Below are 19,354 nucleotides of genomic sequence, written 5' to 3'. Positions count from 1 at the left end.
TTCTGTTTCATTGTAGTGGGGGGCGGTCACAGTTTTTTAAAACAAAATGAGACTAGTTTATTTTATTCCAGTGATTGGACTCAACCTCTATAGTGAGAATTTTCTGATGAGCCAGGCTCTCTTGTAAACTTTACTAGATGACTTTGGCTTTAAATCATCATTTGAAAGGATAACTCTTTAGTAGAAAATTGGTGTTGTTAATATGTGCTAGTCTTATTGGAATTATACTACTTTTTCTTGGCATTTCTTGGCATATTTTTCGTGGTGGAGATTTATATAATGCTGCTTATCAAATAGTAGGACTGGTGTGGCTTGGTGTGTGTATGTATGTGTATAGGTGGGTGTGCTTGGAAAAGTAATATACTTTAGATACTGCTGAGTTTTGTTATACTGGTTGGTTTTTAAAAATTACAGGACAGGAGATTTGGTTGTCCTTTCTTGTATCTTCTTTTATCCTGCCATGAATAAGGTCACATAACTCCTAAAAGTTTAGGATTTAAGAGCCTTAGTTTAAGTTTGCATTGTAATTTGGTTCTTCTAAGTATTCATATCCCTAAATCTCTTAAGTTGGCTGTTACATAAACTGTGACTCCTTGAGTTAGGATAAATTTATTAGAATTACTTTGTATTTAGTTGGAACGCAAGTTGATGTTGTCATTGATGTCAAGTGAAGTTTGAAAGTCTGAGCTCTTACGTGGATAGGAGATTCTTTAATGAGATTGATCTAAAAGTTGCCACATGTATTTTTAACTGCTGGTTTCATTTTATTCATTTACTAAGAAAGACTTTATGTAGAATTTGGGGGTTAACTGTAGACCTCACTTGTAAGGTCCCCCACCCCCTACTATCAACTAATACTGAAACTAGTTCAAGTTACAAAACCTTTAAAAAACTATCTGTTTCTCTCAGAGAAGTTTACATAACTTTCATTTTGCTTACAATTTCAACACAGTCTTGTAGGTACATTAAAATTTAAATAGGAAAAAAAAGTTTTACTTTATTATCTTCTAATTCTTAAGTTGGGTTGTAAATTTTGTTCTCAGCTTTAATGAGAACTTTCATAAAGATACAGGTAGTAGCTATAGGAATATATAGAAAATAGTCTTTGGATTTTTAATCTTAAAATGAAGAACTTTCCTAGAAGACACAACTCTCAGCCAGTGTTTGGGGCCAGTAAGGTGAGTGAACAGGTACAGGCACTTGCCACCAAGCCTGACAACTTGAGTGTGGTTTCTGGGACACTTGTGATGGAAGTAGAGAATTAATTACCACAAGCTGTCCTCTGTGGCACAGGAATACCAGTAAATTGTTAAAAATAAAACAATAGGGGCTGGAGAGATGGCTCAGTGGTTAAGAGTACTGGCTGCTCTTTCAAAGGTCATGAGTTCAATTCCCAGCAACCACATGGTGGCTCACAACCATCTATAATTGGATCTGATGCCCTCCTCTGGTGTGTCAAGGACAGTGTGGTCATGGACATGTGTCATGTACATAAAATAAATAAAGAATTGTTTAAAATAAAACAATAAAGTAAAGCAGTGTTTCTTTAGTCCATTTGAATAAACAATTCTGTGTGTCAATTTACATAGAATGATGGAACATTATATTTGAAGTATATTTGATAATGGTTCAAATAGTAACTTCCCTTTGGGTGGTAAGATCATGAACTAGGTATTGCTATTAGAAATAATGAATGACTCAGAAACAAATCGGTGACTCATTCTCCTAATATAAAGACAAACTATTTGTACTGCTATACTCACAGAACTGAATATTAAACTATTTTGAAATTTTATTCACTATGACTAATTAAAATTCTTATTTTGTCTTATTTTTTTTCTCCTAAGGAATTTGATGTTAATCTTAATAGACTGATTTTTATTACTGAAAATGGTTATGAAACCAGTAATGGATGAAGATACTATTTTCTCACTTCATAAGCAGGCAGATGATTTTCTTATTTGAAAGTGTCCAACACCTCACAGTTCATTGGAAGTAGAAGCCAAAGCCCCTGATTTCAGTCCATTGCTCTTACACTGAACCAGCTGTTCAAATAAAAACAAGTGTCTTATTTATCCTACCTTCTATGATCATGAATGATCACTACTAATTCACTTGATATTTGTCCTCTACAGAATTCTCCCTCTGAAGCACAGAATTTAGATGAGAATACCACTGAGGGCTGGGAAAATCGGATAAGACTATGGACTGATCAGTATGAAGAAGCTTTCACTAATCAGTACAGTGCAGATGTACAGAATGCCCTTGAGCAACATCTTCATTCTAACAAGGAATTTGTTGGCAAACCTGCTATTTTAGACACTATTAATAAAACTGAACTGGCCTGTAATAATACAGTAATTGGTTCCCAAATGCAGGTAAGAACTAAAGCATTAAAGACACTAAGATTGAAATTACTGTAATACCCAAAGAACCAGAATGAGACAAAATTATTATTCCTTCCCAAATAACAAATGAACAACCTTCCTGCTGGTCATTTTTGACCAAAATTAGGTTATAGTAACTAAACTCTCTAGGGGCATGTTTGAGAAATGAAGAATTACAAAAGATTTATAGAAAGCTATAAATTCATGAAGTAGACAACAGCTCCGCTAATGTCTTAGTTTTTCTTTAATCTTGCCTTCTCTGAGATCACTAGTTGGAGCATGTTTCCTGGGGAAAATGAGTTTATGCCAAAATGAAAATTTTCTTATCTCCAATCTACATAATACACTAATAAAACCTTAGAGAAAATGTTGGTACCTTTTCAGTGGTTATGAAACACTGTAAATGTTTACCACACTGCTATTGCTATTCTTAAATGTTAACATTCTGTTTTTATTCAGTTACAGCTGGGAAGAGTTACTCGTGTTCAAAAGCACCGGAAAATCTTGAGGGCTGCAAGAGATTTGGCTTTGGACACTCTTATAATAGAATATCGTGGGAAAGTCATGTTACGACAACAATTTGAGGTCAATGGGCATTTCTTTAAAAAGTAAGAACATCATTCATTGAGCATTGAGGGCTTTCATGGTTCTGGCTGACAAGTCATTCAGAATAAGCTCATGCCTGTTTGCTGTTGGTATAAAAGGGCAAATAAATCTGCAAAATAGTGTATACACTGGTGACTCCTTTCCTAGCCCAGCATTCCTTGCTTTGTACTTACTCATTAATGAAAGCAGACAAATCTGTGGTGTTTGCTAGCTTAGGTATTGCACATGACTGCTCCTTATTGAATGAGCATATGCATCACATTTGTAGTCATGGGGTGGCCCTTTTGTTTGTGTTGAGAATTACAGGAATTTTAATTATATCCCTAGACCATATCCCTTTGTGCTCTTCTACTCAAAATTCAATGGTGTAGAGATGTGTGTCGATGCTCGTACTTTCGGTAATGATGCTCGGTTCATCAGAAGATCATGTACACCAAATGCAGAGGTAAGCTATTTTTAGCAACTTCCCTTTCAATGGAACCATCAAAGGACACGTTTACTGAAGAAACAATCTGAAAACTTCACCCAGATAAAGGTCTGTAACTAATAGTTGCATGATCTTTAAATGCAGAGATGAGAAAGCAGAGGTGTGGTACCATATGTAGATGGGATAAAGACAAGAAATAGGTTTTCTTTAAAGAGGATAGAAATGAAAAACGACAAGTTGTTATTTATTATATAAAATAGACTGGATAAGAAGTCTATAAATTGGACTGGAAAAAATAAAAATGCCATGTTGTAGTGATTGTCTTTAAGTCCAGCTAAGTCATTTGTCTTTGCTATTGTGGGGGAAAGTTCTGAAAATCTCTAGATATTTCTAAAAATTCATTAGTCAATGTATTCACAGTAAGTGTAGTAAGATTAACACAGCTGTGTTGGCAGGCTAAGGAATTTTTAATTCTTTAGCAGAATGCAGATAGATATCTTTAAGATACAAAATAATAGTTTCATCCTGGTTTCTAATATCATTATAGTTTTCTGTTTTGAAGAAGTCTAATAGATTGTTCATTAAGAGTGCAATCATGAAATGATAGAGGTAATAAAATAACAGTCCTCAAAATAGACAGAAGTTATTTGGGTCACACTTTTTCCATTTATGGAAAACTTGGTTATTAAGGCAAACATAATGATGTCTTGTTCACACAGGTGAGACACATGATTGCAGATGGGATGATTCACCTGTGTATCTATGCTGTATCTGCTATCACCAAGGATGCCGAAGTCACCATTGCATTTGATTATGAATATAGTAACTGGTAAGAACTCAGAAATTTTTGCCAACATGAATGGCTTTATTAAGATTTTAATTTAAGGGCTGGAAAGATGGCTTAGCAGTTAAGAGCATTGACTGCTCTTCCAGAGTTCAATTCCCAGCAACCACAGGGTGGCTCACAACTATCTGTAATGGGAGCTAATGCCCTCTTCTGGTGCGTCTGAAGGTAGAAACAATGCACTCATATAAATAGATAAAATAAATCTTTTTTTTTTTAATTATCTTAATTTAAGTTTGTTTTCAATTCTTTCCCCTTTCTTTTTTGGCTTTGTCGGGGGTCTTTTGTTTTTTTGTTTTCTTACACAAGTAATGAAAATGCCTAGAATCCTAGTACAAGGGAGGCAGAAGTATATGGGTCTGTGTGAGTTTGACTTCACTTTGGTCTGCATAGGGTATTCCAGGCCAACTAGACCCTGTCTCTGAAAGAAAAATAAAAGCAGTAGAACTGATTTAGTGGAGGCTTGTTTTCTTTCTAGTTCTGTGCATAGGCTATAAAAAAATGAATATGTTTTGAAATTATACCAATGTTTCAATAAAATGAATAGTTAATATGCCATAATATTCTGTTTCCAACAATACTGAGATACTTTTGGTTGTTTCTTTGGCACAGTAATTACAAAGTGGACTGTGCTTGCCACAAGGGAAACCGGAATTGCCCTATACAGAAAAGAAATCCCAATGCTGCAGAATTGCCACTCCCACCTCCTCCTAGCTTTCCCACCATTGGAGCAGAGACCAGGCGTAGAAAAGCACGGCGGAAAGAGCTGGAGATGGAGCAGCAAAATGAGGTTCCAGAAGAGAATCATGACCCACAACCACAAGAAGTTCCAGAAAAAGTAACTGTATCCAGTGAGCATGAGGTAATCTCCCTGGCCAAGGCAAGATGGTTTGAATCCATGTGTTTTAAAGAGTGGTACTAAAACATTTACTGCTATTTACATACATCAACATGAGTATACTTAGATTTTCTTTTCATCTTTTTAATACTCAGAATGAAGCCATGGTGTAGTGGCACAGTACTCTAGCATTTAGGAGACAGGGGCAGGTGGATCTTTGTGAGTTCTCAGACAGCTGGGGTTGATAGACAAAGGGATCTGGTCAAAATAGAAAAGGAGGGAAGGAAAAGAAAAAAGAAGAACATGAGACCTGATTGAGAAAGAAAAGTAATAATACCAAAAACCATTCTTTTAGGGCCTGATATGGTGATACACACATAAAATCCTGGCATCTGTAAGCCTGAGGCTGTGTGGTTATGAATTTGAGGCTAACTTAGACAATATAAATCCCTGTCTTCAAGAACCATTCTAACAAAAGTAAAACATCCTTTGACTCATAGACCACGTGCTTAGCATGCATAAGTAACTGGGCTTAATTCCCAGCACAGAGCTGGGAAAGGAGTGGAGAGGTAGCCAGAATAAAGCAGGTTGATGCTGCTCAGAGTTTGAATATGATCTAATAGTGCTTATGTCTTAAAGGAAGTTGACAATCCAGAATTAAAACCGGAAGAAGAAAAAGAAGAGGCTACAGATGACCAAGAGAACTCAGCTCATAGCAGAAGGGTAAGTACCATTTGGTATCTGTCTCTGCACTTTTCTCTGTTTCCTCTCTCTGAGATTTTACCATAAAGTAGATCTCATTGTAGTTTTTATTTTTCTATATATAGGCATGCATACAGTAGTTTATGATAATTATCTGTTTTTGGCTTTAAAATATTTCCTTCTAACAATTAGATTTTCCTAAAACTTGCTGATAAAGTCCAAAGTTTGTTGGATTAGTTTTCTTGCTTTGTTTTGTGTTTTTATATCTAAAAACTAAAATCAAGTAGAGCTGCTGACAGCAGTTGTACAGCATGCACAGGGTCTTGAGTTCTATCCCAAATTACTGGGAGAATAGGAAGAAAATCAGCATTGTTAGCCCTCTATTTTTGTGGCAGAAATGCCTAAGAAAAACCACTTAAAGGAGGCCAAGTTTATCTGCACTCAGGTTTTCCAGGCCTGTTGGCTTTATTGTTTTGGAAGCAAGCAGAAGTACAGCAGTAGGAGTCCACTGCAAAGAAAACCTGCTTACATCTTTGCTACCAGGAAGCCGAGAAGAAAAACATTAAGGGGCCAAAGATACACTCTCCTGTGGCAGCCAGGGGCAATTCCTGGGGTCTCCACAGCCTGCCAGAAGCACTTACCACTTGAGTTCTGAGCCTTTAACCGAACATGAGCCTTTGAGGCACATTCCATATTCAATCTGTAGGAATTTTTTTTTGTCAGATTGATTAAAGACATTTGTTAATTGAGTTTATTTGTGCCTAGGCAAAGTTTCATGACAGTTTACTTTGGTTTCAAGCTCTGAAAGTAGGACAGAAATTGGGTATAGTTAATTTATACACTAAAATGTGTCAGGGTAGCTCACCCAACATTTAGCTTTTGAATTTACTTTCTTTTACATCTGTTTTCTATATTTAAAACAATTTTAAACATTTTTTTCTTAAAGTTTAGTGATGCACATGCTCATTTAATAATACTTTGAATACATTCTTGAAAACCCCACAAATGTTACTTCTGAAATAGCTTCTGGTTGATGCTTTTGTTGTTGTCTTTAATACTTTTCCTCGCTAGACTCGGGAAGACAAGAAGGTTGAAGCCATCATGCATGCTTTTGAAACTTTAGAGAAGAGAAAGAAACGGCGGGATCAGCCTGTAGAACAGAGCAACTCAGACATCGAGATTACTACTGGCAGTTCAGAGATAGTAGTTGGAGAAGAGACAAAAACTGCAGCCCCTGATTCTGAAGTTAGCAACCCTGTTTCAAATATTGCCATCCCAAGCACCCCACAGAGCACCGGTGTGAATACTCGGCGGTCTTCCCATGCTGGGGTAAGAGGGAAAACTCTTAAAGTCCTGTGTTTGCTAATGTCAGAATGGTAGAAGTTAGTATTTTTAATATTGCTCTGTATCAGAATAAGCAAAGCTATTTTTATCTCAATAGATTTGTGGGATGCAGAGAGACAGGTAAAGTCAACATTTGAATGACAAAGTCCCTTAGCACTTAAAGTGTCTCCCAGACATGCACTGTTAAAAGTTCATGGACTCCTTTATTTTGAGAAAATGCATACTAAACATGAAGAAGGCTTTGCATAACTCAGTCTCCATTTCCAAGGGAAGAAAGCAAATCTTTAGGTTTTTTTCACAGGTTCTCTGAATAGCTCAGGTTCATGCCTAACCTTCCAGGGACTTCTCAGGATAAGATTATCTGTTTCTTCCCTGACCTAGCAATTACTAGAGTTTAATGTAGCACCTCTGGGTATAGTAAAGAAACAAGAATTGTCTTTCCTCGGTACCTTAATATTATGTGCCTTGTTTTAACTGACTTTTGACCTATTTTTATTTTATGGATGTCTATTAGAAATAGAATTAACTAAGCCAGATGTTTGTCTGTTTTATTTAGGTGATAAAGCCTATAAAATTTTAAACAAATAATTTTTTCTGTGACAGGGTCTCCCCACCAGACTGACCTTAAATCCACAGTAGTCTGCCTGCCTCTGACTCCTGAGTTACAGATCATGACACAGTTACATTGTATGTGCACCGTGTATGTGCCTAGTACCCACAGAGGCCAGAAGATGGGTTTAAATCCCCATCTAAAACCAAAACTCAAGTTAGAGGAGTTTTCGGGCACTAAGAACTAAACTCAAGTCTTTGCTGCAAAAGCACTAAGTGGTGTTAATTGGTGATTCATCTTTCTAGCCTCAAGGATTAATTGAAAATGACAATAAATCTCTTCTTTTTCCCTACCATTATTATTTAGAATGCTTAAATTGATTTTAGAAAGAAAAACAACTAAGAAACAGGTAAGGCATTTCTGATGCTAGGTGAGAGGTACCTTGTCTGATTCTAGAACTAGGCAAGCTAAGGCAAGAAGATTGTAAGCCAGAGGCCAACCTGGGGGATACTGTCTGCAAAGGAGAAAAGAAATTTCTAGTAAACATTTGGCCTTGATATTGTTACAGGATGTAGCTGCAGAAAAGCCAATCCCCAAACCACCTCCAGCTAAGCCTTCTAGACCCCGACCGAAAAGTAGAATTTCTCGGTACCGGACCAGTTCAGCCCAAAGACTAAAACGTCAGAAGCAGGCCAATGCACAACAGGCAGAGCTGTCACAAGCTGCCTTGGAAGAAGGAGGAAGTAACAACTCAGTAGCTCCTCCTGAAGCTGGAAATATAGACAGTTCAGGAGAGAACAGACAGTTAACAGGGTCTGACCCAACTGTGGTATCAGTTACTGGATCCCATGTCAACCGTGCTGCATCGAAATACCCCAAAACCAAAAAGGTAAATGACAATATAAATTTCACATGGTAAGGAATATTATGGTAAAGCAAGAGAGCCTATAATCCCCAGAGAAGAAGTAATCTTAGAATTATTAGATTGAACATTGTAGATAAAAGTTTTTTGCTGAAAGCTGAAAACTTCCTACTTTTTGTTCACTTGATTTTAGACAGAACTTAAGTCACTGATAAAACAAAGTATTTTTTCTTTGTGAGCATGGGAAAGGTAAAGGAAAGATACCCTTACACTTTGAATGCTCAACTCATTTTCACTATGGTTGCTGCATCTTTTCTAGTTTTAAGTTGAGGTTTTATTTGTGGACTACACTACTGCTTCTGTAGATAACTAATGGGTTTTGTTTTGTTTTGTTTTTTTTAAACCTTTAGTATCTAGTTACAGAATGGTTAAATGACAAGGCAGAGAAGCAAGAATGCCCTGTTGAGTGCCCTTTGCGTATCACCACTGACCCAACTGTATTGGCAACAACCCTGAACATGCTACCGGGTCTTATCCATTCCCCATTAATTTGTACCACCCCCAAACACTACATTCGCTTTGGCTCACCCTTTATGCCTGAGAGGCGTCGAAGGCCCCTTCTGCCTGATGGTACATTCAGCTCCTGTAAGAAGGTATGTGTCTCTCTGTCTGTCTGTCTCTCTGTCTCTTTCCTCCCCCCCCTCCTCCTGTGTGTGTGTGTGTGTGTTTGCCCATGAATGAAAGTGTGTATTACTGTAGGATGCATATAGTTGTAGCATATTTTACATAATTGTCTAAATATTTATGAATCTCTAGATAACTTTGTGAGTTTATATTCTCTTGTTAACCATGGAAGTAGACTCTTTAGTAGCCACTATGGTCAACTTGGAAGGAATATATACTACATTTTTGGTTCTCAAACTATTTACCTGGTTGTACCTAGGAGCTTTTCAAGTTTCCGACTGACTGAGAGCACAAGGCATATATGGGATGGATGTGCTTTTGTGGTATTGGTTAGCATGGTTATTGTGTGATGTTGGGCCCCAAATTCTTGGAGGGCAGTTATATTCATAAAAGTGGATAAAATAGTGGTTGTAACTAAGTAATCAATTACTATTACTTAAGAAGTTTAAATAAATTATAATGGCTGTTACTTGGTCCATAACAATGAATTAGACTCCTTATTCCCTGCCTTTCTGGGACTCTCTAGTTATTGTTTGGGGGTCTAGTACCAATAGTGTTTGGTAGTTTTTTTGTTTTTTTTTTTTTTTTTGGCGAATGCACTTTATTAATTCCCAAATTTGTACATACGTTCCAAAGGTGTCTTGGGGATAGATTGTTCTTCAAGCCTCTAGTGCTTTTTAGAAAAACAAGTCACAGTGTACTAGCTCCTCCTTTAGGTAGCTTTCTTTTCCCTGAAATACCCTTTTCTCTAATCGTCAGATCTGGATTTAGGCTGCGACCCTCAGTGTCTGCCATTGCTTTCTTCCACTGGCATCATATACAAGAGGATGCTGGATGTAGCTTTTTTGATGTGATGAAGTCTCCAATTCCAGGCAGGTCTTTCTGATTCCTGCAAACTTAAACGATTTTTTTTTTCTTTTCCCCAAGAACATAAGTTACTTCTTAGGGACAGGAATATGAAGGTTCAACAGAATGGCATAGGATATGGAAGGGGAGCAAGGAAACAGGAGTCTCCATAAGGGAAAGGCAGTGCTGCTGAGTCAGTAGTACATTGCAGAAGTCTAAATGCATCCTACAAAGTAATGCACTCACTTGGTTTGTGTGGGGAAAACTCACAAGTAGAAGATTTTATGAGAAATTTGACTACAAGGTCCTTGTCAAAGGAATGTTGGATGATGCAGTAACATAAGTAACTTGGTGGCATAGGTACCAATGGGAAGTTTTGGAAAATCTGATAACTATAGTAATTTTGTCTAAGTAATGAAATCGGAGTTGAATCTCTAGGAAATTCACTTAAACTACTCATTCAGCCTCTCGGGTCTTAAGGAGTTTATTGGAAAAGGAAAATGTTTGTTATACAAAAACACTATAACCCGTGATAACCAGGTATAATAGCCATGCATGTTTGCTGTTACATCATTCAGAAAGCCAAGGCAAGGGTATTGTGTTGCCAATCTGGGCTGTAAAACAAAACATGATTTACTGGCTATGATAAGTGATAGAACTTCTAAACATAGAATGGCAGAACAGACCCAGTCTACCTATAGGCTACACTGTTCACTTCTTCAGTAAGAGTAAAACAGGAAGCTGATGTGATGGATAAGTAGGCAAACACTTGTCACACAAGCCTAGATCCCTGGATTCCATCCTAGAACCAATGTAAAAGTGGAAGAAAACCTGTTCATATAGTTGTCCTCTAACATCCACACAAGCATGAAATCTGCAGTCCCCTACAAAGTGGTGATCTTTTTAGGATGTAATTTTTTTTTAAGTAATAGAATCCTGTTTTTATGAGTGTTGAAAATGAGAAAAGAAGGACCCTACCTCTATCTAAAACTATATATACTCAGTTTATTATGGGAGGAATACCTTTTTCGGTGTAATGGGCACTGGTAAGATGTAAACAACCATAATAGAAACTCTGCTTAAGTTAAGAAAGTACAGTCATATTCGTTACAAAAAAGGGGAGATTGGTGTAAATGGGAAGGAATAAGAAAGAATGAAAAGGTCATGAGTATGGTCAAAATATACTATGTATGTATATAGAACTTTATGAGACCTGTCATTATATAGTTAATACGTGCTAAGAAAAGCAACTTTTAAAAAAGGATTATTTTATGTATATGAGTATATTATAGCTGTCTTTAGACATACTAGAAGAGGGCATAAGATCCCATAACAGTTGGTTGTGAGCCACCATGTGGTTGTTGGGAATTGAACTCAGGACCTCTGGAAGAGCAGTTAGTGCTCTTAACCACTGAGCCATCTCTCCAGGTCTAATCTGGCTTTTTTGTTTTGTTTGTTTGTTTGTTTTTTAAAGGAAAGATTGATGGTAATTTAGTAGTGACTAATATGAAGATTGTTGTAAATAATATGGACTAACTTTTGAAATGCCTTATTGGTAATTATGCAGGACCTCAATCCTTTTGTTCCTTTCTCACTTTTCCAACTAGCAGAGATCCAAGCAAACAAACTTGTTTAAAACTCGGATGTCAGAGAGTAAGTCTGTAGTCCATTGTCTCCCACCTTTATATCAATTTGAGCAGGCTTTACAACAAACATTTTTACCTACTCTTCCTACCAGCTGTCTTTGAGGTCCTGTCATCTGTCTATGTTTTATATTTTTCTTGTTTACTTAGCTTTTAAAGTTTCAAAATCATTCTGGCTTGTCTGTAAATCTGTGTAGAATAGATTGACTTTAGTCTCATGAAGATCTGCCTTCCTCTGTCTTGAATGCTTGGATTAAAGACATATACCACACACACACACACACACACACTTGTTAGTTATATCTGTAGTGTCTCCATTGCCAACACATAGAAAGAAATTGAATTTAACTGACTGAACTTTGTATTGCATTCTTCAAGACTCTGATCAGTATCATCCTTAATTGTCTCCCATACCTTTTTTTTTTTTTTTTTTTTAAACCAGGGCTAGATATGCTTAGCCGGCCATGATTCTTCTACAAGTTGGCTAAGCACTTTTACCACTAAGCTGTATCTTCAGCTCGGTATCACTCACTGTTTTTAGAAAGAGACTATCATATCAAAGATGCTTCATTAAAATTAATCTTAAAATTATTTGTTATGACCAGTGATGTGGCTCAGTTGGAAGATGTTTGCATACTATTCCCAGTGGTGGTGGAAGTCCACCTCTTAGAACGCAGAGTGGCTGTGGTACATACTGAAGCTCTTGGGAGAGGTGGAAGCAGAAGGATAAGGAAGTTTGAGGCCAGCCTCGTAAGAATATCCTCCTTCCCAAAAATAAAAAATAGAAAAAAACAACAACAACAGAAACACCTTATTTACATTGAAGTTCAGTTTAAATTGCTGCTTTAATATTTCTTGAAGAAAAATCCAGATTAGATTATACAACATAAATTTTGGAAGCAGGTTAACTATTTTTTAAAGCTGAAAATCTGAGTCAATTTTTTCTTGTGTCTAGACATATTCTCTGAATATATGAAAGTGCACTGCATGCATCCCTGGTGCATTCAGAGCCCAGAGTTTAGTTGGAGTTTGAGGTGGCCTCTATATGGGTATTAGTAACCAAACCTAGGTCCTCTACAAAACAACATGCACTCTAAACCACTGAGCTGTCTCTCCAAAGCATAAAAACCTCCTAAGTTAAAAAGCAGTATAGTACAAGTTTGTGTCTGTATGTTTGTGCCCAGATTATTCATTTGTGAGGACATTTATTAATCTTCTAGGAGTGTCTAAGTCTGGGATGGATGGATGGATGGATGGATGGGTGGGTGGGTGGATGGATACACAAACACAAATTCATCTCACTTTTTTGGGTCTTCATTGTTGTGTTTTTTTGTTTTATAATAAACATGTGAGCCTTCGGTGTTCTTATTTGTTCTGTATAAAGTCATTTGGACATATGTAAAGAATATTTGTTGTCCAAGATTCCTTAGAAAATTAATATGGTTTGCATTGTTTTGTTTACCTTTAAAGGGTTGTTATTATTTATTTCCTAACGTTAAAAATGAGCAGGTGAAAAGTGAGTAGTCATAGATAAGTGAGTGGGTATATATATTCAGAGTCACTTGAATTGTTGAGAAAAGCAGTTGAAAGTTTTACAGTGGTATGCTACAAGGATTCTTTTCATATTTGAGATAATTGGCTACAGTGTATAAACCTAGTTTTTGTAGGTTTATACCAGACCAGAAGTAGGTTCTGGAATTTACCCAAAGTAAAGCATCTCTAGTAATTGGGAGAGGGGGTTTCAAACTGGGCATTCACATTCCAAAGCTTATTTCACTGCTCTCTCTCCTTCTCAAACATGCCTCACCTGTCTTGGGGCCTCCTAAAAAACTTTCTACTTCAGTATATTTTACAGAAAACAAAATTGTTTTCAAACCTCAGTTATTCTAGAAGGAATTTGCATAGGTGGACAGAATAGAATAAGAATTTAAAAGTAATCTTTTATCCAAAGAAAGTGTTTTGTTTTTTTTTTTTTTTTAACAAATCCTAAATATTATAAAAATTCAATGAGGACACTTACAAGAGACAAATAGTGATATCTTCTCAGTGTCCCACCTGGTTTTATATAAGCTTCCTTTTTTTCTAGTCTTAAGATCTAGAATATAAACTCTTATATGGCTTTCTTATACTAAAAATATTTTTTAATAACGTTTTTTTTTCCGTTTCTTGGGGGAAATATAGGAATCTCAATTGTGTTCCTATCTTCTGCTCTGAATGAGAAAATGAATGTAAAATAACCCATCTATAACATAAATTTTAAAACTTGCATATTCATAACAAAAGATGTTTTACTTGTTATCCCAGGCTAATATCCCCCATCTATGAAAAAGGGCTTTAAACCAAGATGACCTCAGGGGTTTCCTGTGCATTCTAAGGATCTGTGCTTCTGATAACCTGTGTGTTGGGACTCTATGGAAGAGAGCATATCACTCTTAGTCTTGGTCATGTCCTAGAATTTTAATGTGATTCAAGTGATTATGAATCTCTCTCTCTCTCTCTCTCTCTCTCTCTCTCTCACACACACACACACACACACACACATACACTTTTATCTCTGTTTACTTTTTTCATCAATTTAGTAAACCACAAAGATACTTACATGATAGAGGAGTTTTCATAGTTAAGTTTCCTTGGAGTTTTCCCAGGTTCTTATTGACTGCAGTCCACAGATCTTCTAGAACTGCTCTCTTGAGAGTATTTACTGACCTATGTTATGTTCTCTAAAGGTTCTAAAATTATATTAGTTCACCATTTCCTATTTGGAGATAGTCTGGCTAAAATTAATGTATATCAGAATTGGATCTGTCTTAATGTCAGGACAGGAGAGCCACAGAATGGTGAGCAACTTATAACTGTGTATCTTCAAAAAACAAAATCACGGATAATAAATTTTCTTTTCCACAGAATGTTGGGATTTTTGTAAGCTTTCTTCTGACTTTAATTTTTATTTCTCATCCATCTAGATTACATATTAGCTACTAAAAAAAAGTAAGTGGAGAGAATTCTTTTAAAACTTCCACTTTGTTATTTCTTCATAACCTCTTTTTTCTTCCCTCCTCAGTGATTGGCCGTCACTAGGGCATTAATTGTACAAACTAGATGGGAAAAGAAGCCAATATAATTATCACTAAAGACCTTTCAAAGTATCAGCCTATCTTTAACAATTAGACTATCCTAAGCACTGTGGAAAGTTGAATGGTTACTATTTTTTTTTAATTCATTGATAGGACCCCACAGCTGTGGGAGTTTTGAGTAGTAGAAAAAACTGACTTGACTGTGGAGAGTGTAACTTGGTTGGTAGAGTGCCTCCCTTGGTCCAGTCCCTGTCACCACATATTGGTATTGTGGTAGAAGCCCATTATCCTAGCCCAGAAGGTGGAGCAGAAGCATCTTAAGTTCACTGTCATCTTTAGCTACTTAGGGAAGTTTGAGACCAGCCTAGGTTACATGAGACTATTTCAAAACTAATCTATAAAGAGAAAAGAAAGAGCAGCCAAAGTTGGCCTTGGTTGCACCAACAAGACAGGATCCTCCCTGACTAGAAACACTAAGAAACTGTGTGAATGTATTTGTATTGTTTTTCTCACCAGTTAATGTGTGATGATTTGGTTAGTGCACTGAAAATAGGTATCTTTTAAATGGTTATTGAAAATTCTCTGGGTTTCCCCCCACCTCCCTTTATAGCGCTGGATAAAGCAAGCTTTGGAAGAAGGGATGACTCAGACATCATCTGTGCCCCAAGAGACTAGAACACAGCACCTATACCAAAGTAATGAGAATAGTAATTCTTCTAGTATCTGTAAAGATAATGCAGGTATGTATCTGATCCTTTTCTAAATTTGACATGAACAGTCATCATTTGAGGTTCACAGTAAAATTTCAGTGTTGGTTCTCTGATATAAAAAGAAATAGTGTTTTCTCTAAATAGTTAATTTACATCTGTCTTTACAGAGGAAGAGAAAGATCTCGAGTCAGGGATCAGTTTTCCCAGGACGACAAAGAAGGAACTAGACAGTATACAGATAACAACAGAAATGGTTATAAAAAAGGTTAGATATGTTTAACGTAGTAAGTTTAGGAAATATTTGTTTGTATTTATAAGGGGAGACAGTGGAACACTAATGTTCAGGGGGAACAAATGGAGATGTTAAGTGGTTTGTTGGGTGGGACCTGACTAAAGGGGCAGGAAGTTATGATATCAGTGAGGAATCGTTTTGGTTTTGGTTTTTTTCCAAAAGAATTTGCCTCCCAGAATTGTAAAATTTCTGAGATAACAAACATCACTTTAAATCATAAGGATATGAGCCAAATGGCTATGAGAAAAGGGATCTCATCCATTGTCTTTTCCAGTGGCTTTCTAATTGCAGGCTTTTAGCTGAAAGCATTGATATATTGACTTATGATAGCCTATTTGATTACTTATCAGACAGGGTTTTTCTGTTTAATCTAGGCTGGTATCAAACATCCTCCCTGGTAATCAAATTCAGATCATTTTTCTGAATATTGTGTAATCAAAAAATGCCACAGCTGGGTATAATGACACTTAGAATCCTAGTACTTGGAAGGCAAAATAAGAGAAGAGGATTGCCGCAAGTTCAAGGCCCTCATGGGGTAAAAAGCAAGACCCTGTCTCAATAGGAAACAGTAACAGCAACAAAAATTTACCAATACAGATTAGTTACTAAAACTCACATTAGGACTATAGCTAACTTAATACTTTCTAGAGTTTTGCTTTGGTTTGTTGGTGGGGGCTGTTTGTGGGTTTTTTAAACCACTATTTGTTGACTTGAGTAATTATTATGAAGTTGGACTTCAAAGAATTTTGCAAGTAATTTCTTTATATTACAATTATATTTTCATCTAGATTTTAATCTGTTCACCTAATGACATTCATTCAGGCTTAATTAAGTAAAAATTTGAAGCAGCTTTCAATTGTGTCAACTTACTAACTTTCAGAGTGTAATTGGAGTAGCTGAATTGAACTATAATGTGTACCTTTCTCTGTCTGGTGGGTATGTTGCACATGTATATAGTTAATCTTGGCAAACAGATTACATGTCCTGGCTATCACACACTCAGAGAGAAATTGTCTTATTTACTGCAGACCCTCAGTGAAATAGACTTAGCACTGTTAGTCATCAACTTTTATTTATATTTCTATTCTCTCTAGCAAGCAGTGAGAAATATTGTCAGAAAACACCTTGCCCTTAAGCATTAATATAAGCCTAAGAAAAACATCACATAAAGAAATCAATCAGTAGTCATCACTAAAATGTTGTACGAATCATACAGAATTACTTCGTTGAGTTTCAAAAGTTCTGTTTACAAGAATATGGAGGAAAGTTGATGAAGAAAGTAAGGATATAGGTTGATACAGTAGGAAAAAAATCAAATAAACCTTTATTTGAGACTAGTTCTCCAACCTTAAACTATATGATGTTACTAAATGTCTCCGAATTTCATCTGTAAAGTGAGAATATTAATAAGGCTAATAAGAAATTAAATAATTTTTATAAAGTGCTTAGTTCAGTATCAGACCCATAATCCAAACTACTTCTGTCATTCTACATAGAATACTCTTTCTTTTCACATATGAACCATCTAGATAAAAATGATAAATCCTTCCATTGGTGTGGTTGCACCAATGTGTAATACTAGTAATGAAAACTATTGGGAAAAAAATCTTAGTTTTCAGACCAGCCTAGGGTGCATAGTACAGCTATCTCAGAAGGAGAAGTCAAATGTTGCTAAAAGCTAGAGTTGAATGAAAATGAAGGGGTATTACCATTGTCACGACAACGACAGGATGTCCATTTATGGATAACGTGCATATATCCCTAGAAATACCTTAATAATCAACTAAAAAATCCAGAATAACAGTTGAATAGAATCCTTGGTTAGAAGAAAACCCCTTAAATACTTCAGAAAATGAAGACAGGTTTTTGTCATTCTCACATACTACTTGTGAATGGCCATCCTTTTGGATATGTGGAGCAAACCATTACTGAGAAATACTTTGCAAGTTTGAGCATAAAGGAAATTCTGTATTCAGAATTACTTGAATATGTTTGTATTCTTTCTACTCCTATGGTTTCCTAGAGCCATCTTTAAAATTTTGATTCTAAGTTTATCTAAAATTTTTAAAATAAAACTTGGAAGAGTAATAATGAAGTACTGAAAATATACACTGAGCTTTCCTGTGATACTAGTGGCTAAATTATGGCACATGAGAATATGGAACAGAATAGCTAGGCTAGGCTTTAAAACAGGTATATGGTAAATTGCTCTCAAAAGAAAATTGCTTTCTAAAAAGGAAAGTTTTCAATTACTTGGAAGATTGTAAAGCAATTGGATCTTTTGCCAATGTAAATTCTAAGTGAATTTAAATACTTTTTCTTAAAATTTTTTTGTGTTCCTGGTATTTTGGTGATTGTTGGGTTTTGGTGTATTTTTTGTTTATTTTTTTGAGACAGGGTTTCATTATGTAATACTAGCAAGCTTCAAGCTTATTTTCCTGCCTCACCTAACTGCATGTATCACCACACCCAATATTTTCTTTTAAACAGTATTAACTCTTGTTTCTGTGATCATGCTATCTTTTAGGTACTATAGTAAGAAAAACATTTTCAATAAAATGATATAACATTATTCCAACTGTCTGTTTAGAGTTATCATGTGCTTAAAAATATAATCCTAAGCTCCCTAGTTTTAGATGTTATACAAGATATAGAAACCAAATATTTAGGTGCAAAATTATTTATAATTATTAGTAGTTGCAAATTATATAAGCAACTTTTTTAAAAGCTAGAAATCCGACTAATGAAAGAGTAATAGAAATTGTTATTTGCTCTGTGTTCATATACATGATCTTGATAGTTTACACTGTTGACATTTTTAAAAATTGTATGTTTACGTATTTGGTGTTGTGTGTGTGTGCACTCTCCTGCACTCTTACACATTTGACATTCATGTAGGTTTTAGAGGATAGCTGGCAGAACCTTCTACCTTGTGCATCTTGAGGATTGAACTTAAGTAGTCAGCCTTAGCAGCAAGCCTTCACTTTCTGAGCCATCTCATGGGCTCTTTTAATTTGTATTATTGATTTGAGATTGTTGCTCTATGATAGTACTTGCCTACCATGAGAAAAACCCTTGGTTTGATCTCTGGTTCTACATTTTTTTAAATAGTTTGCCTTTGTTTTATCAAATTGATTTAAGACCACAACAAAGGATAGCATTACATGTAAATTAGATTTATGTATTCTTGAATCTTCAAGGCAATTAAAGGATAATATATATGACCAGTTCTCTCTTAACTATAAGTTGGCTTGATAATTGTTTTTTAACATTTGAAATGGACAGAGCAATGTAACATAGTCACTCGTGAATTTGATAATAAAATATTATGTTTATAATTTTTAATGAATTTATCTTAAAGCCAGCTATATTTATTATAAAAACTAAGCTTTCAGATGAACTCTCAAACAGGGCTTGGTGGTAAGTGCCTTTAATCACAGCACACTGGATGGACAGAGGCAGGCAGCTCTCTGGAAAGAGGCCAACCTGGTATACAGAGCAAGTTCTAGAATAGCCAGGGCTATACACACAAACCCTGTCTTAGA

The 19,354-nt window shown here is 35.8% G+C and overlaps 1 protein-coding gene across 3 annotated transcripts in view; it reads left to right on the top strand.

Annotated features, from left to right (window-relative positions):
- Window positions 1-19,354, top strand: part of SETD5 (SET domain containing 5) — a 72,079-nt gene that overhangs the window by 32,961 nt on the left and 19,764 nt on the right. For all 3 annotated transcript variants that reach the window (XM_080914690.1, XM_080914689.1, XM_080914691.1), the window contains 10 exons: window positions 2,136-2,378; window positions 2,847-2,995; window positions 3,321-3,438; window positions 4,140-4,249; window positions 4,877-5,126; window positions 5,742-5,825; window positions 6,876-7,133; window positions 8,267-8,587; window positions 8,971-9,213; window positions 15,418-15,547. In XM_080914690.1, the coding sequence (XP_080770816.1) occupies window positions 2,136-2,378; window positions 2,847-2,995; window positions 3,321-3,438; window positions 4,140-4,249; window positions 4,877-5,126; window positions 5,742-5,825; window positions 6,876-7,133; window positions 8,267-8,587; window positions 8,971-9,213; window positions 15,418-15,547 (1,906 nt within the window). The remainder of the gene's footprint in view (window positions 1-2,135; window positions 2,379-2,846; window positions 2,996-3,320; window positions 3,439-4,139; window positions 4,250-4,876; window positions 5,127-5,741; window positions 5,826-6,875; window positions 7,134-8,266; window positions 8,588-8,970; window positions 9,214-15,417; window positions 15,548-19,354) is intronic.

This window comes from Micromys minutus (genome assembly GCF_963924665.1).
Source record: "Micromys minutus genome assembly, chromosome: 3".
Classification (NCBI taxonomy): domain Eukaryota; kingdom Metazoa; phylum Chordata; class Mammalia; order Rodentia; family Muridae; genus Micromys; species Micromys minutus.
This window is presented reverse-complemented; position numbering and strand designations above follow the sequence as displayed.